Below are 25281 nucleotides of genomic sequence, written 5' to 3' on the forward strand. Positions count from 1 at the left end.
GATTTGGGGCACATGCCCAGTGGGGCTCAGGGGTACTCTTGGAGTGGCTCAGGGAACCATGCAGCATGGGCGATGGCACCCAGGCCCCTTGCATGCAGAGCCTGGTCTCCCGTCCCTCACTGACACTCCAGCCATAGGGAAAGTGTGCGGTCTCATTTCCCTTCCTAGAAATAGAAACCTCAGCCAGACCACTCCTCCTGGTATTCTTCTATTCCTCTCTCCACCACCTAGCTTTATCTCTTTCCCACTGAAGTGACATTGATTTACAATACTGTTATTAATTTCTTACAGAATAAAGCAGCAGAGTAAATCCCTCATATGGATGTGTTCCATGATTTAATCCGTCACAGAGTGCTCCATATTTATTTGAATATAATACTTCCAGTATTATAAATAATGCCGTGAGGAATAAATCTGCAATAAACTGTTCCGTTCGAAGCTTCACTAATTATTCCATAGGATGAATTCAAGGAAGGAGAAGTGCTGTGCCATGGGGCAGGAAGAGCATTCCTTCCTTTCTCAGGGTAGATCAGGCAGAATATGCTTCATCTCCTGGACTCTTTTTTAGTTTTTTAGTTTACCTTTTGCTTTAGGTGCTCCCAAATATACATCCCAGATACTCATTCAAATTCCCACTATCATAATCATATTCACAATTGTTTACTGTCTCATCCAGATCCCCACTGGACCACATGCTTGAATTTTTTTTTTCCACATCCCAATAGACTTTAAGATAAGGTACGTGTCACTGTAACAGGAAAAAAATCACAAAAAGTTGTAATGTGTCATCTGACTCCTGGAGTGACAAGCAACAGACCAGCTATTTGGAATATGGGTTTTCCAGAGAGAGCTACATTTCCCGTCACTGCTGGAAACGATTCCATGTCCTGCACTAGATATTTGGCTTTCTGAACCTGCTGCAGAAGAGCAAGAGGAACAGGAAGTAATCCTTCTCCACTTCTGGGCCCAAAGCTGGAGGGGAAGCCAGGGGCAGATCAGGATAAAAGAGAAATGCGGGCTGAAGTTTGTAAGGAATTTCGATGCAATGAGTCCTGCTGATGCCAGAAAGCTAGGGGGTGGATTTCCCTTTCAGAGGCAGCTATGAATTTCTGTGCACTGATGTATCGGTGATTAATTGTTCGGACTCCAGCCCTCCGGAGAGATTTCTTAGGATTAGTGCAAGAGTCAGCTCGGGCTATCTGTTATGACTCTGCTCTCACACTCACGCAGTCTCCTGACACTGCAGATGGACCAAAGCAAGCCAGCAAGGCAACACTCAAGATGACTTCACATTAACTCCGCTGGACCTGGTGAAGGAAGGGAAGGAGCCGGAAAGGCAGAGTAGGAGGAAGGGCCTTGAGACAGGAGGCAGAGGGAACCAAGAGCTGTCCGGTTGGCCTGGTGGGGACAAATGCGGCTGTGACCACCGGGAGGGAAGGCAGTGCGATGACAGATAAATCCAATTCCATGCCTTGTTCTCTATTACTTACAAGCCTGATTAAATTCCCACTGCAATAAAGATTATTCATCTGCTATAACAGGACTACATTTTAATTCATTTGACAGTGGACAGGAACGGCTCTGGGCAATGGTACTTAAATTTGAGTGAATATCGGCATCACCTGAAAGACACCAGGATGGGAACTGAACTGCGAGGGCTCATCCCCCAAGGAATTTTGATTTCAGTGGGCCTGGGGCAGTCCAGCAGTCACACTTCTAACTCATTTGCAAGAGACAATGGCACGGCTGGCCCCAGGAGCATGCTTTGAGAAGCTCAGGAAGTCAAGTTCTGAAATTATCGAAAAAGTCAAGGGTCAAGAGTTACTCCTCAATTGCATACTGAAATGCATCTGGAAATACAAATATTTAGGGCATGTGAAAAGACAAAGTCTTCTAAGCTCACCGAGAAGGGAGAGAAAGGGCAAGTCATCCTGGACAGAAGAACAACCATGTGCATGCCTGGAACAGTCTCTAGGAAGTCTAGTTCAGAACCGAGACAAACAGTTGCAAGGCGAGTTGTATGAGATGGGCGGTGGATCAAGGTTAAAACTTAGCTTCTTGCACTGTGGGTCATGACTATGCTGGGGGTGGAGGTAGGGGAGTCAGGAAAAATGTTTGCTTTGAGATAACTTTATGATTTATTGCCAGTAAGGGCTTGGTTGCCATACCTTCGGGCACCAGAGAGTTGAAGCAACACTGAAACCTTCCACAGAAGGAAAAGAACCAGCGCAGGCTAATGACTGCAAAGACTGGACAGGGACCACTTCTTAATCCCAGTTCCTGACCAGACCATGTCTACCAGATGTCTTGGGAACTTTCACTTGGAGAGAGCGCACACACCCAGTGGGTTCCGGCTCCACCAGGAACCCCTGACAGCGGCCTTCAGGATCCGAAGCCGAGGGTGAGAGGAGGGGCAGAAAGGACAGGACGGAGAAAGTGAGCAGATCCTCTTAATACCCTGAAGGAGAAGACTATTCGGGAAGGGAGACATTATACAGCTCTCCAGAAGTGGCCATTTGTGCTGCCTTAAATGCAGATTGATTACTGCTATTTGGATGTTGAGTGCTTCATCTTTTCTGAAGAAAGGGAAAAGCTAAATTTCCCCACATTCAGCTGTATCGTCAAAGCACTTCCCCACGCCAGCTCTTTCAGTGCACTTTCCTGTTAGCATTCCCTCCTGTAAAAGCTGATGAACCAGATTCCCCAAACGGTGACCCTACCCCCACCCCTCTCCCACACGTGCTGAATCCCATTAGTCCTCTCCTGCCTGGGACCCTCACCTGCCAGACCCCGGAAGAGAAAGGCAGGCAACAGTCCCAGGGTGAAAGGAGGATGTCACTGGGCTGGGCAAGAGAAAGGAAGTGTCTCCATCCTCTGTGCTGGAGTGCAACGCTCCAGTTGTGATGCTGCGGCCCCATAGAACTCCTCCTGGTTCTTGGGGGTACAGAAACGTACTAGGGTTTCTGAGTGAAGGAGAGAGGGAAAATTTTCCAATCAGAGCTCTGCATTAATAATATTCTGGTGGGCTCTCATTTTATTCAAAGAGAAATTTCACTCGAGGTCATTAGGCTGAAAGTGAGAAATCTGGGTTTATTTAAAGCTGTGCCATTAAACTATTGAAAAGATAAGAACAGAGGCCAGGCGGCCAAGATGAATTTCAGGGAGATGCTCGCTTGGGGAAAGCGAACAGAAATGAGAGATGGAATAAGATGTAAAAGGCAGTCAGGATTAAGACTGCGGAGAGAAAGAGGAGGGGCCAAGAAACCACGTGAGCGGAGAGACTATACAAATGGCAATATCCAGAAATATGAAGGTATTTAACGTCTGTCCCTCTAAGAGTGCAAGCTACGGGAGACTTATGTCTATTATCTTTTGTCTTTACCGCTACTGTCCCCAAAGCCTGGGACTCAGGACACACTCAATGGAAATGAATAAAGAGAAGTGAAGGCAAAGTCATCCCTGGCAAGATAAAGCAGCGTTGAACAAAAGTTCCCAACAGAGGAATAATTTACTTTCTTGGGAGAACTAGTTAGCTCACATAATCTATAGGCAGTGGTAGAACGGATATACATTCTAACATTTGTAAACAGGGACAGAGCAAGCTAGTACAGTGGGTGGGACATCTGCCTTGCTCATGGCTGATGCGGGTTTGATCCCTGGCACCTGGGTTTGATCCATGGCCCCATGACCCCGCCAAGAATGACCCCTGGGTGTGGAGCCAGGAGTAAGCCCTGAGTGGAGCTAGGTGTGCCCCCCCAAAATAACATAAAAGAAAAATAAAATTTCAAAGCATACACTCAAATTCAGTATCAATGCTTCTCACTGGGCTGAGGTAAAGATAAAATGTGCCTCTCTGTCAAGAAGTTTAATGAATCAGAACTGTCAGGCTGATTCTGCAGGCCTCCTCCAATGACAGCCCGAAAGCCAGAGGTTCTAATGTAACAGAAATGACTGATAAGTCTTCACATTTCATCTGCAATCAGTACTACAAATAACAGTTAAATAAACAGACAGGAATAATCCTATCCAAGACCTGTTTTTGTTTGGGGAGGAGGGGGTTGTTCTTTTTTGTTTGTTTGTTTTAGGCATAAGTCATTTTATCCACCCTTAAAATTTTGTGAAATAAATTTCTCTTTTAAATCAGGAAATGCATAGCTGTTCTGACTACCCCAGAGAGGGAGACCAAGAGTATTTCTTCCCCACCGGTATTAAAAGCACTTCAGTGGGAAGGAGCGTCCCATTTACAAGTCACTGCGACAAATGCATGGAAATTGGTAAGCACACTATAGCCCCCAGTAACTGCCATTGCCAAGAGAGATTCTTACTTAAAACATTTCCTTCTTCATAATGCCTACTGTGAATGGCTGAGTAGTTTCCAAGCAGGCTGGGAGACCGGGTGGGGAAGGCGGGGGGTGCGCAAGAGCGAACGGTGGTGGGAAATGTACACTGGTGGAGGGAAGGGTGTCTGAACATTGTATGACACTGAAACCCAATCATGAACAGCTTTGTAACTGTGTATCTCACAGTGATTCAATAAAAAACAAAACAAAACACCAAGAGCCTTCTGACAGGCAGCTGTGATGGAAATGCCAGTGCAGATTTCCTAGAGTTTCAAGTTGAGAGAAGGCTGCAGAGGGGTGGGTGTGCTGGTCAACCTCAGGGTGAAAGTCAGAGCATTCCCATTAGGGACCGGTGTCTGCAGATGTTGGCCACTGAAGATGTGTAAATCTGTGGAACAGAACTAGCTTTGGTTTTGAGTTTTTTAGGTGTGTGGGGGTGGGGAACCATACCCTCATGCTCAGGGCTTACTCCTGGCTTTATGCTTAGGGATCACTCTTGGGGCGGGGGGCTCAGGGCACCATATGGAGTGCCAGGGATTGGGCTCAGGTCAGTCACGTGCAAGGCAAGTGTCCTACCTGCTGTACTAATTCTCTGGTGCCCGGATTTTTTTTTGAGAAAGGAAATGTTGTTCTGTTTGCAATCAAGAAAACATGGCTGAGGGGACTGGGAAGAGATAGAGGCGAAGTAGAGCTGTGCCAGACCCCCCCCCAACTCCCCCCTTTCCCGCCCCAGGACAGTCTCTCACCCATCACCTAAGCAGTAACAGGATTCACAGCCACTGGGAGGGAAGAGAGCCTGCCCTATGCTCCTCCCCTGAAGTAGCCCTCACCTCATTACATCCACCCAGAATCAATCTAAATGCACTTAAATCTGCTTAGACACCAGATTAGGCACCAAAAGTACTCCCTGCAGTCAATGTGGTAGGGAGGGGTAGCCATTTCTCTCCCGAATCTATCTGTCTTATCCTGAAATCACAAAAATCTTAGAATAAAAAAGGCGCCTTAAAGGAATCAAGTCCCCACTTCTAAGCAAACATCACTTTCTGTGTTTTACTGCAAGAAGCCATGGATTCTAACAGCTTCTAGGAAATCTTAAAAACATTACATTTTAAAAATTGGTTTGGGGAGCCTTAGGGAAAGGCACAGGTGATGTCCTTAAGGTTTGGGTGGCCAAGGTAAACAAGGCGTCCAGCCAGGCTTGGAGCTGACTCCAAGCGTTTCTAGTTTGTCTCCAGTGTCCCTAACAAACTCAGCCAAAGCCCATTTGCATAGACACCTAGGAGGCTAAAGAAATCCACGTTCTGGTCTGCTTGAAATCAAGCCAGTTGTACTAGGCTAAACAGATGAAAGATTTCTGTGACACTACCGAGAATAAAAAGCATCCTGATAATGACCCACTGCCTTGGAAAAGCCTCCAGGGGTTAAGAGCTCTCCTCAGAAGGTGTCAAAAGTCCCACCTCACACTTCTATGGTCACAGAGGCAAGGCGAGCAATGCAGCAGGCCAGAAGCTGGCTGATGGTGGAAGTAAAAGGAACACTAGAAACTGGGTCACTGACACTTAAAGAATTGGGGTGTCAAACACTCCAGGGAGTGTCTATGCTGCCTTGAAAAAGGCGGAGCAAGTTCTGCCTGTCACCAAGAAGGGTGGGTCACTGCAACTGAGTGCTTTTCACTAAAAATACGAAGGCCACACATTAGAGCCCAGAACCCTGGGCCAACATCAAAGGCCTTCCCATGGAGCCAACGGGAGCAGCAAGGCTTCGAGCCTGTGTAAAGGTGCCAACGCCTTATCTTGCCAGGACACAAGGTAATAAGGAAGGAGGAGCAGCTGCCACACAACTGGACCAGAAACAGCGGCGGCCTGTAGGGACTTGGGGGGGCTATTTACACTCAAAACTAACAAAGATGTGGCTTCCTCCAGCCATGCCGAGTGGCAGTACAATGGCCCAAAGAGGGCCAGCCTGTGAGCCAACAGAGGCACCAGAAGGGTCAGACGCCGGGACCCGCGCCAGAGCAGCCGGGCGCGTGCTTGCAAGTAGCCAGCTAAGCTGCTGCCCGGCGTGCTCCCGCTGACTCACCTGGTCTCCCGACCAACACGGAGAGCATCCCTCCCCGGGCTCCCATCAGAGGATCTGAGAAAGGGTCGGCAGATCAGACCCGCTCGCCGAGGAAGCACAGGTCACGGAGCCCTGAGAAAGCTCATCAACTCCCGGGCAGGCAGCGGCATTGACCCGAGAAGTCAGACACGTTAACAGGCTGCCCTTTCCCCAAAGCTTACAATGTTCCTCTAAAAGGATTAATGGCCAAACAGTGCTCTGGAAAGCAAAGTCAACGGAAGAGCACTGCGCTGCTGCCGGGCGCGAGGGTGATGCACAGAGAGGCGGAAAGCGGGATTCCGGGCACAGAGAAATCACACCCCTCAGGATGGAGGGTGGGGGGTGTCTCGAGAGAAGGCTGGCCTGGCACCCCCAACCTGTCTTTCGTCCCCTGGAGTGCCAGGATGAGCGGCGGCCCAAAGTGCAGCAGATGCGAATCATCTGGCCTTGACTAAAGCATTCGACACAGCACCTCCAGAAAGTTTACCAGGGCTGGGGAGGAGGGGGAGGGGTGATTCAGATTGGCTGGGTTCAGTTCGCAATCACTGGAGATGAAAAAGTAGCTGAAGGATGATCAACAAAAGACAGCTTAAGTGAGTGACAGGATAAGCAGTGACAGACTTGGGGTCACCACCAGTTGCCATCCGTATTCAGGGGCCCCGGCAGGACCCAGGAAAGGAGTAAACAACTCACTAATGAGATCTGCAGACGACACCGAGCTGGGAGGCCCCCCTCGTGCCCCTCAAATCGGCAGGGCATAAAATCCCAAAGCCAAGTTCAACGGGAAATAAAAACAAACAAACAAACCAAAAAACCCCCAGCTGATCTCCTGGAGGTCAGGGGTGGGGGGAGGGATGAGGGGGAGAACAGCCCCCAAATTCATATAATATTCATGGGGTGGGAGAAGGCAGAAACGGCATGGAGAGAGAATCCTGACAAGCTGCAAACTGACAAGACACACACACGCGCGCTTGGGGAACGGGACTGTGGTGTGGGGGAACGGAGCACTTCCCATGGAAAGCCAGAGAAAGGCAAACACAGTATCCCCACCCCGGGTGCTCTTGAAGCCAGGTCAGCTGTGCCACCCTCTGAGAAAGAGTGCGCTCTGCCCCCCTCCCCCCGCATAAGATTGGTTAATGGCTCCATGCTCCCTTGTGAGTGAGCAGGAAGTCTTTTCGAAGGGTCTTTCCCACCTCAATGGGGTGAGGATGGGATATCTGCAAGATCACCCAGGAACCCTCCTGGGGCATGCCGACAAAGGTGAATGCTCTCATGGAGCCAGTGGCCATTTCACCTCATGGTTTAGGAGTTCTGTTGCCTTACGCCCCTGTCCCCCAGGTCTTGGGAAGGGCCCACTTTCCAACTACTCAACCAGCAATGGTGCAGTGACCCCCAAGCCAGTTTTTCCACCATAGTTGGGAGGCCACGGAGCGGCACAATCAACTCTCGCAGCTCTGCGTCAGCAGGCCAGCCTCTTGGCATCCCTTCAGCTCAAGGTGAACGCTGGATTCCGGGGGCTGCTGGCTTCAGTTTCGGGTTTGGCTGGCCACACCTGGCGTGGCCAGGAGTTCGGATGTCTCCTGAGGGTGCTGGGAATAGAAGCCAGGTCTCCTGGACACTAACCTGCACTCAGCCCACTGAGCTATCTCTTTAGGTCCAGTCCAGGCTGTTTTGCTTCTGCAAACCTAAAACTTAAGAAGCTGAGCCCACCTTTCTTTACATACTCACTGACACTGTAAGCGCAAGACAGCTGCTCCAACTGATGAATGAGAGCCTGGTCTGCCTCCGCCTCCCACACTGCCACTCCCCCCACCTCCCCACCCCAGCAGCTCTGCAGGCGATTTCTCCTGCTTCCCTGCCTGGCTGAATTCAAGGTTCTCTGGTGGGGAGTGAACCTGGTGTGGAAAATAGACAAGACTCAGTGCTATGGTGTACCCCTGCTGCCCTGGGCGGGGGGGGGGGGGGGGGGGGGGGAGGCATCGCCTATTAGAGATCGGATCATCTTTGGCTCAGCACAAAGCCAGTCCCCGGCCCCCCCGCCACCCCCCCCCCAGCCCTTCCTCCAGCACAGTCTCATCATTGTCCAGTTCCCAGAAAAGCTCACCAGTGACCACTGTGAGAGGCAAGGCTGTGGCACCCAGCAGATCTGCTGAGCCCACCAGGCCGAAGGAGGACAAAGGCAGGGAGAGATACCTCAATTATGAGCGTGCTCCCTGTGTATATAATTTTGCACCAGATGTTCCTGAGTCTTAAGCCACCAACCAGAGTGGTATTTTCACTAAACCCTCTCTGCTTTTGGAGTCAGGTCCTAGACTGTGTCCATGGGGAAAAGCCCTCAGAAAAGAATCCCAAAAGCCACAGTCGCCTGACAGACTGCTATCTTGGCTGACATTCGGTGTGACACGCTGCAGATGCGCGATCCATCAGGATGTGACATGGTGTTAGAGGTAAATGTCACATATCAGGGCAATGTTCTGGGCCAAAGACCACGGGAAGTGATCTCGGTGACAGAGACTAAAGTATAGCTAATACGTGCCTAAACTCGTTCTCTCTTCTCACTTTGGAGTGGGATCTGGCAATCCCCAAACTTCGGGAACCGAGTGAGTCCTAGGTCACAGAACAATGCTGTGGGAGGTGAGTGCCAGCAGTCCCTGGGAGACGATGGCTACAGCCTGCCGAGTCCCATGCACTGGCTGGGCTGTCCAGTGCCCAGTGCCACCCAAGGACAGACAGCTCCGCACGGGCCTCTGGGTAAGCAATGCTGCCGCGGAGAATGCACGTCCTTGGGGCAACCAGCCGCCGACAGGAAGGACAGAAGTAAAATGTCACAGGGCTTCTGAAATGCTCTCCTGCCAGCCGTCAGAAGTGCGGAACCAAAACTCATTTCCTAATAAATGTTTTCATTTCCTCCGTACATGATGAAAGGCCTAGAGGTGATCAATGGAAGGGGCCAGTGAGCAGAGGGCCCTAGAGGTAAGAACCCAAGGAAATGTCCTGCCAAGGAGCCGGGCGTCACAGCGGGTCCAGGAACAAGGAGAGGGTGTGAGGACGATGGGCTTGCAGAGCTGCGTCTCCTCGGCTTTGTCTGACCCACACGTCCCAGGGACAGCCACTAAACAGGCCTATCCCAGGGGGGTGGGGGTGGGGGCGCACCAGGACAGAGGTCTGGGTGGATTCACGGTTAGGGAGCAACCAGGCAAACACAGACAAGCGTCTGGGATCTGCTGAACTCTGCTGAGCAGTGGGCAGGACAGGGCGGAAGGGGCAGTCCCGTGGGGCTGCTTTTCTGGGGGCGCTGCTCACCTGGCCTCGGCGGCAAGCAGCTCATCATAGTGGGAAGACCGCTGATCGTCGTCCTGCCGGTAGCGGATCACTGTGGCCAAACCTTTGCTCACCAGGGCCTCAGCAATGTTTCTGTAACAGAAAAGACAGGTCGGTGAGTGGAGGTGGGGCCCGTGGGCGTCAGTCACCGGCGATAATAACGGAGAGCACCTGAAGGCCTCGTGTGTCCTGGCAGAGGAAGGGGGAGCAGCCAAGGCTTTCAAGACCAATGAGTTGCTTAGCGGAGAAATCAAATAAAAGGTGGAATCGCCAAGTTCCCTAGCTCAGCAGTTTTCTACTTAGTACAGTCAGATGCTATCCCAATCCATACATAAAAACAAGCAGAAAATATCTGTAAAGAGCCCACATTAGGCTGGGCTATTTACAGAATGTTATAAACAAGCCACTACCCTCAAGAAAAGTCAGCTCGAAAATATCAGGCACATGGATTAAAGGGAAAAAAAAAAAAACACAACCAAAAAACCCACATAAATGCATGACCTAAATTTTTTCCAATTCTCCTTACTCGCTGATACTGTAACTGGAAAATGCCTCGTTCCAGGCTGGCAATGATAGAAATGTGCATTTGACATTGCACGCCTAGATCGCTTCTCATTGGAAATCGGACCCAAAGGAGGGCTGGGGAGAGGGAAAGGGCAAAGGTTAGGGGACATAAAAGTTCTTTTTGAAAGATGGCACGTGAAGGGAGAGCCAAGAAAGTGTGACAGAGCAGCTGTAGGGCAATACTCTAAATAGTCCTTTAAGGCCCAGAAACACTCAGGATCGAACCCTACTTCAAGCATCCCTCAAAGGCATGGTCTCTTTCCGTCACTGCAAGAAAAAAAGTGCCCCTCTCAGCCACGCGCATCTACTCTCCAGGACAGATGGTCCTGGGAGAGAGCCAGGAGGTTCCTCCTCATCCCGGAAAGGGACTTGGTCTCCAGAAACAAATGAGAGATATGAGCAGGTAAGGTACTGGCCGTATATGCAGCGGACCCTGGCTCCAACCTGGCATCTGCGCTACCCCGCCCTTGGCACCCCTAAGAGTGATCCTGATTATTTCTGGGTGTGGCCCAAACACGCTCCCCACTCAATAATGCCCCCCATCCCCCAAGTATGTTCTACAGCAAGTCCCAGAAGATCAAGAGATGCCGTAATACTGAGGGACAGTGGTGGTTATGTCTTTGTGTCTGTCACCCATATCCTAAGAGGCCCCGCTCAGACCATCTGGTGAGCGGCCCTATGGGGAAGGGGGATGGGAAACCATGGCCACTGGCCCATATGCCAGCAGGGAGGGTGGTTTCCAAATAGAGTTAACTCTTCCCACCTCTTGTTCTTAGCTGTGACTGCTCAAGGGCTGCTGGGAGCTGGACTCAGGAATCTGTGTGCACCGTGAAGCCACTTCGAGGCTCTACGAGGGGAAACTCGGGAGAATGTGCTGTTTAAAAAACGGGGGTGTGGGGAGGGGGAACCGATGTGCAGGCAGAGAGGGGAGGAAAGATGCCGTGGCGGCTCCTCTCCTCATCTTGTGCCCCTCTGCTGCCTGTTTATCTTCTGCCAGCATGATATTAATATCTCCGAGCCGCCACGGAATTAGCACTTCTCACAATCCACTCCCACAAAGAGGCTGCTTTGCTGGCCACCCTGTCTCCTGAGTCACCGCACAGGCGTGCTGGCAAACGCTGTCATTAGCACGGAGTTGGCTTTGGCAGCCTGGAGAATGCCAGCAGCCCCCAATCAGCAGCTGTAGATGTTGATAAGTGGTGGGAATTTAACTAAGTGTGTCACCCAGAAACCCCCAACAGGGCAGGGGCAGCGCTCCTCTCAAACCAAGAGCCAGAGAAAAGCCCAGCGAGGGTGACTGACTAGTGACAGGTTGAGATGTCTCAGCAACGGAAATGCCAGAAGAACAAAGACTGTTTGTGGCTGCCTTTGGCATCACTGTGCACTGACATTTTACAGTCAATGCATGGGGTCTGGAGGAGAAAGTTGGAATGACAGCAGGCAAGGGAAAATTCACACAAATAAGCTTCTATATGAAAAGCTAGAGAACACTAAGCAAACCCCCACAAATGTTTAATGATCCACTCCTTTTAATGTTGCCCAAATCAATCCACAGAGCTATTGAGCACCCGCATGGCCTGAAGTACCCTGGATGCTCTCCCCAGCCCCACTGAGCTCCTTTCCAATAAATTTGATCAATCTCCAAGCCAGGGAAGGCATCAGGTTCCAAAGCCCACTACCTATCCCCAACCCTAAAGCTGCAAGTCTAAACCCCATAGCTTCCTTCTTAAGCCTAATTGCAAATTTTGCCCGGAGGAACAGTTGTGGTGCGGGTTCTTAGTAAAAACACATAAAATAAGAGCAACCATCACTAAACCACTGACTATGAGCCAGACATGTGAGAATCACATCACATGCATTTTCTTCTAGGCGTGTGACCCTCCTTGATAATGCATCACACTGTACTACAATGATTAATTCGCTATTGGGCTTCCTTTCTAAAGGACAAGGGCTGAGGGGCCAAGGGTTGGGTTGTCCTGGTACTGTACCCCAGTGTTGAGCAGAATACTTGACAGAGAGAATCAATACATTTTATGAAATTCAGCTTAAGATAATTTTTGAACCATGTCAAATTTATAACACAACCTTTTGATTTTGCTTTAACACCTCCTGGAAAAAAAAAAGTTGAGATGCTCTTTGAAGTATCAGAAAAACATCAAATCATTTAGGAAATGCAGCATTGGAACACTATTATCCTTAGCATATATTAGTCAAGCTTGCCCAGCACAGAATTAAGGACAAAAGCTTTCTACTTGCCTTACCAGCTTTTATCTTTCTTCCTGCCATTATCTAAGACTTGAATTTAAAAAGAGAATGAAAGAGAGAGAAGGAAAATGGAATTAGCCTAGATCCATGCACTTGACTCTCAATCACTTCTTTTGGCTGTTAATGAAAGGTCAGGAGATTTTTCCCCTGGCTAAAGACAGCTAAGAACCTAGCACTGGTATATTGATCAGTTGCCCAGTAAGAAAAGAGAACATTAAATTATGTGCCATGACATTATGCTGCTTTAGACAAATTCATAAGTTCTGCTTTCTTGAGTGTATCAGTAATTCCACTCCAATTACACATGTCTGGCTAGAATGGATAATTCACAATTCGCATATAAAGAGACCCAACAGGCTTGAAGTCTAACAGGAAGTCCTGTCTCTACCAGCTAACACCAAATAGACAGACTGTGCCAGGACATTTCATGTTCCTCCAAACTAACAGAACTTAAGGTTCTGTTTCTATTAGACATGACGGGGTTTTTCACATATGAACGCAAGCAACACGGATCCTGTGCGCAGGTCTTTTCAAAAGATCTTCACTTGATTTATCCCCCAATCCCACCGAGAATAGCCTGTGCAAATTTTTGGAACAATCTAAACAAAAAGTTATACATATTGTACCCAAAACAAGGCCCCTCCCCCAATCCCACTCCTCCTCTGTGCTGAAACAATGGAGAGTAAGCAACCTACCTGGCTACCATTTTCTTATTTGGTTTTGCATTTCCAATAAAAATAGGGAACCAAAGGGGACAAACTGCCACCATCCACAAACCATAAACAAAAGATAAGCTGTCACAATAGAGCACTAAAGCGGGTGATGAAAGATCTAGTAGAGAACTGGGAGCTGCAGTGAATTCCATGCCTCCTTCCTTTGGAACAGCTTTCTAATCTCTCAGAGAGTATCAGAGTCTTGACTCTTGTTTCTCTGTGATCAGATGCAAGTTATGCATCTTTGGCTTGAGTATCACAGAGGTGATGCTCTTAGTGCTCCCTGGCCACCCTATGAAATGATGCCTAATTTAATGATGACCATTTTGATCCCTTGATGAGGAGCATCTACCAGACTTCTCCAATAAAAGAGAAGTCTTGTAGACTTCTTTTCTTTATAATTAACAGGTGTTTTTATGGGGCAGCACTTGGACCTGTGTCATTTTCATTTCTCATCAAGCCCCAGATTATTCATTTATTTTTACCAGCATAAACTAATGTAACCTCATTTTACTCAAGAAGTTATAATCCACACCTGTTGTTATTTTGATGCTGGAACTGTTCCTGTCCAAACTGTCAAAGGGAGCCAGGAGGGATCAAGCTGGCTGCTGCACGCCTCGCTCCACCCCTACACCCTTGTACCCCTGCTCCCTTTACGCTTCCAGCACCTCCTCATTCTCTGAACACATACTCCAGGATTATCTTGGATTGTTTTCTGCACTCCGAAATTTACCAGTTGGCTAAGGAGCACGCTTTGGTGTCTTTCTTCCTATCCATTTATTTCTGTATCTATCTATGACTATTGAAAACCATGTGTGGCAATGATGAATATGAGCCGCTCGGATGGATGCCTGACTGCAGGAAGCATCCCTGACTGACAGTTCCAGCTGCTCTGCTCTGAAATCCATCACTGTTTCAGCCAAGGCTATGCTTCCTACCAGCTGCTCCCAGCCAATAACAGGGCACCACAGAGCTATGAAGGCTGGCTTATTGCTGAGAGATGTGGGAATCTTCTGAGGGGCGACTTTGGCTGCAAGACCCATTATCAGCTTTGCAAACTCTCAGAACTACCCCACAGCTGAGACTTCTTCCTTCCCTCTCCATAGGCGTTAGGCCTGCCCTGCAGTGGAAGTTTCTCAGGATCCTCTTCCTGCCTTTTCCACCTCTCGATCCGCACCCCCAACCCCCATCAATCTCGTGTACATTTACCCCAATATTGGCATCAGAAACTGACCAAGAGCAGAGCCCAAACCAACATACCTTGGATTCATTCACATTGAAAGTTCCAGCACCCCAGGGTTCATTTTTGTTTTCTTCCTTTCCCTATTCTAACTCCCTCTCTGGCAGGGAAGAAATCTGGCTTCCATTATCCTTGATAATTCTACTTATAGAAAAAGGATGTAAGTGCTTTCCCATCACATACATACACTCTTTCACTCATACATTCCGTGGCTGCCCTGATTTGGTCCTAATGGTAGAGCTCACTTAAAGAGAATACGCTACTTGATAAAACCGAATGTGTGCTAAATGCCTAAGGATTTCAGAAGAGTGGGTGTAGGAAATAGTACAGTGCAACACACACACACATACAAATTCCTTCAGTCTCTGTCTGAACAAGAGTAACATAACTCTCGACAGCTCTGGCTCACAGATTTCCATCTAGCTGTTTTGAGCTGAACATTTTCCACTTAAAAACCATCTACATTTTATTAGTTACTGTAGGACCCATAAAGAACAAAATGGCAAAATATTTTTCCTTCAAGTAACCATACCCATGAGCACATGCACGGAATAAAGGAAGCCTATAAAGAATATCTAAACAAGAGGCTGGAGAAGTAGTATAAGAAGTAAGGCACTTCCCTTGCAATGCAATGGCTGCCAATCTGGTTCGAATTTCCTTCTTAGCATATGGTCCCTTGCGCACCACTAGGGATCACGCCTAAGCACAGAGCTAGAAACAGGCCGAGTACCACTGGGTAGTCTGGCCCTGCCCCCCTCCCCAAGTCCCCAAACAAAAAAGAATTCTCAACAATAAATATTAAAGGCTGTCAGATCATTGAAGGCTCAATTCATTGCTAAATCACATCATCTACAGTGGAGGGGCCTAGCTCTAAGCATAAATCTCCTAAGCCAAGTACAGAATGCACCCCTCCCTGCCACACCAGGCACCCCCACCTGGCCACCAACAATCTACTGTGAGAGAACTTGGATCCAGCAAGACCTGAGGCAATTCTGTGCCTCCAGTCTCTGTTGCCCCTGACCCTTGGGGGCCCATGTCTTACACTGGAAAACGGCTTCCAGCCCCTTCATCCTTTGGCTCCAAATTCCCCATAAGGCAAGCCTTCTTGCCTGACCAGGCTGGAGTACACGATGGACAGACGGGGCTGTACAGGGAAATGCAGCTGCAGCACAATCATCTCCCCCCCAACCCCTTCTCTCCCAGGGTCTCCCTGCAGGGTGACCAGGATGGGGCAGAGATGAGGAGGCAGAGAGCAAGACTAGAAAGATACTTGCTTTGAAATACTAGGCCCACCTCTACTCTTACACATGGCAAAAGTATTTCCCTGCTAAAACACAGGAGAAGCAGCAAAAATAATTAGGATGAACAGCTAACGCGTTCAAAAGGCCAGGCTCCCACCCCATCTTCTAAATGAGCTCACATTAAGATCGCTCACACCCACGCTCCTCAGAATTCCCAGCTTGAGACTGAGGGAGTGTTTTGCTGGGACTGAACTCAGGTGCTCTACACGCACAACACGTGCTGCACCAGTTCCCAGGCCCCTAGACTTGGTTCTCTAGAGGTGGACAAGTGAAATTCTGGATGAACGAGATCTAAAGGGAGTGAGTAGAGGCTAATTTTTTATTAAGTTACTTTTCACCCAGGCCTCCAGGCAGGAAAGTGGCCTTCAGAGCAACAGTTAGCTTCCAATGCCATCTTTGAGGGGTGGCACCTCTTGTACCCAGGAACTTCTATCCCCCCATCACCAAGAACGGATTGGCCATGAATCTGAGGGAAAAAATTCCTTCCAATATAAGAACGAGCCACTTTCCACCTAGCCCAGCAACCTATATGGCTGGGAGATTCTGTGTTAGATGCATCAATAATTGGAAACATCCTTTATAGATTTACCAAATCGCTCTCCCACGGCCTTGCCTATGTTTTTACTTTCCCCTTCAACTGATGTAATTCTAAAAATAGCGGAAATTGATTTTTTGATCTTTTTACTCTTAATGGCTCTTTTTTCCACTTAACAAGTCCTGTGGCGAGGAGAGCCACCCGAGGGGCAGACAGTGGCTGGAGACTTACCCAGAAATCTGCGACACAGATCAAACACAAAGAGGAGATTCAAGTACCTCCATGTCTCGAGCTTGGCTTTAGGAAGTGGGATAAAGAGAGGGCGGAAATCAAGAATGATCAAGGTCTGTGTTAAGATACCTAGAATCCTGGGACAGAACGTCTCAGCTCCCGGGAGAGAGACAAGGGCAATTACTTCTGATGAACCACCAACCCACTGAGGTTATGTGGAACATGACAGATCCACAGAATGGGAAGGAAGGATGGACTGGGACTGATATGCATAGTCCAGAAGCAAGCCAGACAGAAAGAGCCCTCCCTGGACAGTTCTGATTCACAGTTAATGAGCACTCCGAGTATCGCCAGGTTCTAGGCACAACTCTTCTGTGGATGAGAGTGTTTTCTAGAAGATGAGATAAGAGAATCAGACACTCTGGGGAACCATGAGTCTGTATTCTCTTTGTGTTCTAAGGAGCCTTCCTTAAGAAGACTCCAACAAGTCCTTAGTCCATTTTTAATGACACCAAGAACACATGATTCCAATAAGACCAGAGGGCACTGGTACACAAGACTGTCAGAAATATACGAAAGAAAAGGGAGAAAAAAGGAGGGAGACAGGAAAGGAGGGAAGAACAGTGAAAAGAGAGGAGAAAGGAAATAGGGGAGAAAACTCCATGAAAAGTGACTGGTTAGGAGGAAGATAAATTTCAGAGTTCCAAAAGTCCACCTCCATGCTAGATTCTGTATTCCGTATCCAAGCACTTTAGCCTCATACCATGTCCCAAGGAGCACAACGGTATCTCCAGACTGGAAAAAAGTAAGAAAATCAATGGCAGGTCTGGAGTGATAGTATAGTGGGTTGGGTGTTTGCCTTGCATGCAGCCGATCCAGGTTTGATCCCCAGCACCCCATATGGTTCCCTGAGCACAAAGCCAGGAGTGACCTCTAAGCATTGCCAGGTATAACCCAAAAAGAAAAAAGAAAAAAGAAAAAAAAAACAAGAAAAGAAAGAAAAAACCAAGGGCTAGTGGGTGATGAAAAGATGTCACTTCATACTCCACCTGTCAAGAATAGTTTACTAATCTTTCTCTACTCCAAAGTGCCACAGAGCTCGTCACTCTCAACTCCAGAGTACCATAGAGCTGTATCACATCTTTCTTTCCCACCATGCCCCTTGTAAGGGCAGACTTACCCTGGTCTCAGAAGGAACAGCATGAGGAAACAGAATCGAAATACACATGAAAACAGGTGAATTAAACACTTAACTCCTTTTATAAACTCTGGAGAGTGGCGCGAAGTGGCGTGAAAATATGGGTCAAAGCGATTTAGAAAAGGAGGGGGGCAGAAGCATACCACCAAATGGTTCTATCAAATACTTCTGCTTACTAAATAGACAATTTTATTCTGCCCCCAGGATTTCTGCAGCACTGTAATCTTATTGCCACCTCTTACATGATAGCTTCATTTATTCAGCAATATCATGGTGCTAGCTTTATAAGACGGGAAAACTGTGATGTGATACTCCACTCCCCTGCAAGCTCCTCTCTGAATAGCACAGCACTGCCCAGTCAGCAAACCACGGGAAGAAGTCAGGAGCAGGAGGCAGTGTGGCTCAAGAGTGGGGGTCAGGGAGCACACAAGCAAAACCAGAACAACGCCCACGTGTTCTCTGCTTCCCTGATCTTCAACAGTCAAGAGAACTGGAGACAGCAGGGCAGAAAAGGCACTTGCCTTGCATGTACTCAGCCTAGGTTTGCTCCCCAGTACAACACGAGGTTCCCTGAGCCCCACTGGGCCTAATCCCTGAGCACAGAGTCAAAGGTAAGCCCTGAGCACAGCTGGATGTGCCCCTGCAAAACCAACCAGGCCTTTGTTTCACAGAGGGGAACTTGCATGGATTAATCCCAATCTCTGGTCATGCTGACTGAACCTGGGCCATGTATGCAGTGACACCCCCCTCCAACAGACAAGCATCTCCCAAGGGAGATGCAGCCTTTAAAAGCAATTAGGTAAATCAATTAAATCCTGGATCTAGCTTGAAAAAAAAGTAAACTACCAAATAGGCCCTTCCAATGCAGCCAAACGGGTCCACTCCAGGCTAAATATGCCAGGCATTTACATCTCCAACTATTTGCAGGACATGTGAATTTGCATGATTCATCACCATGTAAAACTCAGCATTTCAAAAATAACACTCCCTTCCCTAGATGAAGCTTTTCTGAAGCCAACCAAGTCAGCTGATTCTGTAAACATCTCCAACTGCGGGCCCATCAGCCTCTCAGCTACGAGGTCTGGTGTCTCACTCATTCCCACTTAAAATTAGGTCAAAACCTTTAACTCAAATCTCCAATACTGTCTCCCTGAATGTTTTCTCTTCTACTCTTGTTACTCCAGTGGTACCCCCATTCTCTCTCACCTGGAATCCTTACTACAGCCTCTCCTACCTGTCTCCTGACAACACTGACAATCCCAAACACTGTTTCCTCGATTCACCACAAACACAGAAGCCTTGTTTGCAATTTTCCACAATGAAAAAATTCAACGATCATACATGAAACAATAATAATGTGAGGAGGAAGGAGAGAAAGAGTAGGGAGGGGTGAACAGCGCTAAAAAAGGGGGGGGAGGAGAAGGAGGAAAGGGTTAGGATTAGGAGAAGAAAAAAATGAAGATGGGGGAAGAGGAAGAAGACTGCAACATTTTTGGAGCACAGTTCTAAATGTTCTTAATTAGAAGTCCTTTCTGGTGTCCCACATCCAGAGGAGGTCAGACCCCCATTTTCCAGATGAGAAGTGTGAGGCAGAGAGAGGTTCCAAAACTGGCAGGTGACGAGCTCTAGATGAGAGCTCCACCAGAGACTTGGCATGTGAGTGCTGATTTGAAATGGACCTTGCTAATCATCTTAGCCAAAGCCGAAGCTTTACATAGCTCGTGACAGATTAATCCTGAGATTTCCCACCCCCCTCTCCAAAGGTAATTTCAAATTAATCCACATCTGCTGGGTGCCCACCAAGAGACAGGCAGCTGAACGCTCCTGATCCGTCTAGCCATACAGAGGTGGTCTGCTCCCCCTGCATCCCACTCCCCTGAGTATAAGCAGGGATGGATTTCCCGTGAGTAATCCCGTTAGAAAGTGGCAGAAGCCAAGATCAGAAGCCAGATTTTTGTTTTTAATTCCAAATCCAATTTTCTTTTGACTAAACTGTGCCACAAATCACAGGGTATGACAGATCCCTCACATACATCTCTAACCCTATTCCCCGAGCCCCCTCAGCCTGTGGCCACATGGCTCTCTCTGCGCTGCTGTGTGTTATCATCTACGAGCATGTGCATACCTTGTCTTCCCAACTGCAGTGTATTCCCTACTGGTCCGAAAAAAGCCAAACACTTAGTAGGCACTCAATAAATATTTATTGGCTTGCTCAATGATTTCCCTCGGAGTACCCTGGGGGCTCTGTGGGCTGGTAGATGAAAACAAAGTAATAACTGAGTCATAGAATTTTTGAGCAAAGAGTCCATAGAGATACACTAATCCAAAAAATCTCAATACACAGACAAAGAAAGGCCCAGAGACAAATGCTGAAAATGTTTCAAGGAGTTCCCTAAAGAAACATCGAGAGTGACACCACCACAAAGGGCACCTGAGTGCCTTCTGACTTGGTCTACTTCCTGCGATTATAAGGCTGTCCTTTGACAATTGCGTAAAACAGGAAGGAATATCCTGTGCGCATGAACTGTCTTAAGATTCATGAAACATGGTGCGAGCACATTAGAAATCGTCTACCCCTATTCATGGGACAAATTATGGTTGTGTGAGGAGCGAGGGTGGAGGTGTGATGGAAGCACCTTTCAATTCCCCTCCTGCAGGAGTGAGGAGTGAACCGGGCTCACAGACTGGTGAAGGGGTGCTATGCCCACTCCAGCTGAGCCCACTCCTGGTCTGATGCCACAAAGGAGATTGCAGTCACTGTGCTCTTCTCTGCCTACAGCAGCCCTTACCAATAATATACAGAGAGTGGCCAACGTGTTTCACCAGCCCATAGACCACTGCTGATGCCTCCCACTCTGTAAGCTGTCGGCCCTTCTCATCCGTCCACTCTGTGGTCCTCCAGGAGAGAGATGTAGAGAGGGGGAGGTAATCAGACAACCTTTACAGGGGTGCACAGAAAGACTGGGCCCAATTAAAGCCAAGTCTGCTGCCTGCGTCCTTGCGCTCTGGGGCTGCCCAGATTCCTACTGATGTCCAAGTCTGAGAGACTCAAATTTTCCAATGTGTCTTTTTTCTTTAAGGCATTTGGAGTTACTATCTGATGCAATGAAAGTACCTTAATGGACTGAACAGATTGATGCTATGTGCTTTCAATCTCAAGATGGAGGGGGTGGGGGGAGGGAGGGAGGGAGGGAGGGAGGGAGGGAGGGAGGGAGGGAGGGATGAATTTCCTAACATGACTGACATATGTCAAATCTTCCTCTGAAACAGAAACCTGGAAGTCCAGACACAGTATGTGCCAGTGCCATAGTAAGGCTTCCAGATGTCCACAGGCCCCAGCAAAGGCGTTGACAGGCCCTGTGCATAGGGTATTCTCTCTGGGACCTACTCAAGCACCATCACTCCACCCCTTTGGCAGGGTCTAGGGCAATGGCTGGGTAGCACTTAATCTTTAACCCTTTGCTTAGGTTCTGAGAACAGAATCTGGGGAAGGCTTTCCCCTTGGTTCTGTTACAGGAGTAAGGACTCCCCCTGAAGCCTGTTGTGCTTGGTGAAGTATCCAACCAACCTGAACCCAAGAGTTCCTACAGCTGCTAAGAAGTGAAAAGCAGAAAATAAGCAGAGAAGTGGAGTGGTCTGAGGCAAAAGGCCTCTGGGAAATGAAGAACAGGCAGGTCATGAATACCTCCCAAACACTCATGTGAGGCAAATAAGAATCGTCCATTTCGGGAAGCAGCTGACCTTTGTCACAACAGAGACACCCCAAGCAGTGTAATAGGTGCCTGTTACAATGAATGAACGTGACCAACAGGAGATGTGCCAGGGAAAGAGATATTGTCCCAATTGGTTCATTTGAGTTTTGGCACAAAAACAATGCCCAACTACCTTCACATTCATAATGAGAAAAAAAAAAAACATAGGCAATAAACGCCTTATGAATTAGAACAATTTCATATCTTTAGATTTTAAAAATCCCATTTTAGCTTAATTTCTTCTGTTGGCTTGCTTTGCAAAATGTACAAGAAAACCAACTTTTTAAAAAGACCTTTACAACATGGCAAAGGGTTTTAAAAAGGAGGGCTTAGTATACAACAACACTATCTCCTATTAGGATTTTGAAAGAGGGGGAAAAGCTTCAGCTAAATGGCGAAAAATAGAGACAGAACACAGTGAGACAGAGGAGTATGGCAAAATGGGGGCGTTAATATATATTGATCAGTTCTCCCTCATCCAACAAAGGAGAGAAGCCGCACAGCACATCTATCTCTATGCTTCACTCGAGAAAGTCCGGCCATGGCAGAGAGCAATAATGAGCTCACAGCACTCCAGGCCCGAAGCATGATGAGGGCAGAGAGCTGGGCTCTTACCCCAGCTCCCTGGCTACGAAAATGCTTATAAAGGAGCAGAGCTGGTACAAGCTGACATATCTAGAAAACACGGTACAAAATACTTTCCAGCTCAGATATATTCTATTTTTCCTTTTAATTTTCTTTTCTTTTAATTTATTGAGGTGCCTGGCAATGCTTATTTAGACTGACACCGAGGGCAAAAAGGTCCAATGCTCAGAGCCCACTAGGGCAGCATTACTGAAAATTTTCCTAACCGTAGCTGCCTTCCAACCTTCTTTCCTTCGTATGGCCCCCCATCCTTCTCATGGACCCCTAGTCTTATGCTATGTACCACACCCCACTTCAATGTCCCTCCCGTTCGCCATAGGGCAGGGCATGTGGTCCAAGGATCCAACTCAGGGCCTCACACACGTCCACAGGGGTTGGCCTGTGCTCTACCACTTGGCCTATCTTCCTGGTCCTTCGATGGACTAATTTTTATGGTGAACAAGAATTTACTTATCAACAGCAGTCATGCATCTCTCTCCCTTTTTTTTCTCACCTGTCTATACAGCACTTGCTGATAATATTTAAGATCTACTGGTCTAGGTAGAATTTCAGAATGGGTTTAGGATTTCTACGTATCTCTGCTGGGCACGGGCAGAGCACTGTGGCAGCAGCACAGTTTCCTCTACCTTTCCCACCAGCAACCCTTTAAGTCGTTGCCTGCAGACGCACACAGTGGCGATAAAGGGCATGAGGCCAAGCCACTGGGCAAATTGCTGAGAAGCTTTTTAATCTCTTCAGCTCTTTAATGTCCACCACTTCCTTGAGATGCATTACCCAATGCCCTGAAGTATAGAAAAGAGAGAGGAGTGAGCAAATAAGAGACTATGTAGTATAATTTTAGGTCTTAACATCTATATTTTTCACCGGCTAGTTCCTCCTCTATTAGGCTAAGTAGTTCTTTCAACAGCATGACACTGACTTACCTTATTAGTAGCACTGAGTTCAAACATTTGACTCAAGAATAGAATTGAAATTTAACAGCAACTCATTACATTGCTTATACCTCTAGGATGATATACTAGAAAATATACTTCTGTGCCTTATCATTACAGATGTTAAATTTACTAAGCTATTTCTCTTCACATTTACATAGCATTATGTACTATTTTGGTTTATCATGCTTGTATTTGAGAAAATAAGGAGCAGCAACATGTCAATAAGGTAATTATGAGATCTTCTTGAGCTAACCTCATAAGCTTGGTGATAAAGTAAAGATGTAGCTTACTGCAAAGTAAGCATGAAAAAGAGAGTTGGATTTCACTATTACAGACAGAGAAAAATAAGATTATACTCAGAGTTGAGAGCTAAAAGGTTGTTGGTATTCTTTTCTGAATTCTCTCATCTTCGATACGGCTAATCAGACTCAGAGATAGCGAGAAATCCTTAGTGAGTGCACTGAAGTAGAACCTGGATCCTTCCACGAGTTTTTCCCGGTCATTTCCAAAGAGGCTTGAGGAACTACTGATACATGCAACAACTCTGAGGACCAAGGGCAACTGCTTCAATTTGTAACACTTACTTCCAAAAGGTCACATACTGTAGAGGCATCCCAATAACATGCTCAGGATGACGAAATGATAGAGATGAAAGTTAGACAAAAGAGATCGTACAAGTGATGGAAGGGTGGAAGTGATGGAAGGCTGCCTAGGGAAGCTCTTTATGCTGACACACTCATTTTCTGACTGTGGTGTGGTGGGGACGCAACCATATATCCACACTGCAGCAACGACAGTCTCCTAGATTTGGGTGCCACACTAAAAACACAGCAGATAGAAGCATTTCGGGGAACTGAGTGAAGGGACTCGGGATGAACTTCAGAGTATTCCTCTTGCAGCACTGGTGAATCTACCATCACTTGACAACAATCTTTTCAAAGGCAAAAAAAAAAAAACTTCACATCGAAGGAAAAGACGACAAGGGCCTTTGGCCCTACATTTCCTTTGCAACCAGAATCATCAGCAGTCAGGGGGACCCGATAAATATTAAAAGTTAAACAGATCCTGCCATCAGTCCTCTGCTCAAACCTCTGCCACGGCCAGTGATTCCAAGCAAAGGCATGGTGCTTGGAAGGAATCATCACAGGGGCCGTTCTGCTCAGCTGTCTGCTTTCGCTACCTTACCAGCTTCCTCTCCCAGTACTTCCACCCTTGTTGTCAGGCAGGCCTTTAATCCAGGCACAGTTGCAATTTAAGACTCAGATGATACCTTTGCCGGTATCGTATTATACCACCAGCTCATTACCTCCTCCAGGTCTTGCTAGAGTAACCTGGTCACCGAGGGCTTTCATGACTACACTACTTAGACTTTTTCCTTCTTCCCAGCCCTTCAAAACCTCCTCCACATAGCTTTATCTTCTTTATAGCACTTTGACCACTTACTTTTAAAAAAATTTTTTTTTGAGGGGGTGAGGTTGCGACACATTTGGCAGTGCTAAGGGTCCATATGCAGCACCAGGGATCAAAGAGAGGTCAGCTGCATGCAAGACAAGTGCCTTACCTCTCTATCAACTTGGTACCTTGACACATTTCTCTTCACCGTCTTCAAGAATGTAAGTGTCACTGAAAATATGTTCTCTCCATAGTAATCACTGCTTTATCCCCAGTGCCAAGATATATCTGGTATATCATGATGAGATGTATAACAATTTATCTTCAAATGACACAAAATAAGTAAGATAAACCCAAATACAGAAGAAAAATGTGTAGTATTTATATGCTCTGAAGAAAAGATGCAATGTGGGGATTTCAAATCACTGAAATTGAGTTTCATGCAGATCTGTTATTATGGGACCCTGGTTTCAACTCTGGCTTTAATTAAAGGAAAAGACCTTTTCAGGTGCTATTTTCCTATTCTTTCATATAAAGGGGAGTAGCCAGAAGAACCTCTAGGGTACCAGACAAAGTTCAAATTCTAAGTGATCCAACAAGGCACATACACCATCATCTGTGTTTTCGTTCACGTGAAATAGAGAGAAATGTATGCTCAAGTGGTTTTCAGCTCATGACCTGCAAAAAGTCTGTTAGTATAGGGTGCTGAGCAAGAGCACAGATGCCCACCCAGCAGGATTGTGGTTCAGCAG

The 25281-nt window shown here is 47.4% G+C and overlaps 1 protein-coding gene across 1 annotated transcript in view; it reads right to left on the reverse strand.

Annotated features, from left to right (window-relative positions):
- The window catches only part of SND1 (staphylococcal nuclease and tudor domain containing 1), a 433640-nt gene that overhangs the window by 177442 nt on the left and 230917 nt on the right, over window positions 1–25281 (reverse strand). The window contains exon 13 of the mRNA XM_056118385.1: window positions 9741–9851. Within this exon, the coding sequence (XP_055974360.1) occupies window positions 9741–9851 (111 nt within the window). The remainder of the gene's footprint in view (window positions 1–9740; window positions 9852–25281) is intronic.

The sequence above is a fragment of the Sorex fumeus genome, unplaced genomic scaffold (assembly GCF_029834395.1).
Source record: "Sorex fumeus unplaced genomic scaffold, SorFum_2.1 ptg000037l, whole genome shotgun sequence".
Taxonomy (NCBI): Eukaryota; Metazoa; Chordata; class Mammalia; order Eulipotyphla; family Soricidae; genus Sorex; species Sorex fumeus.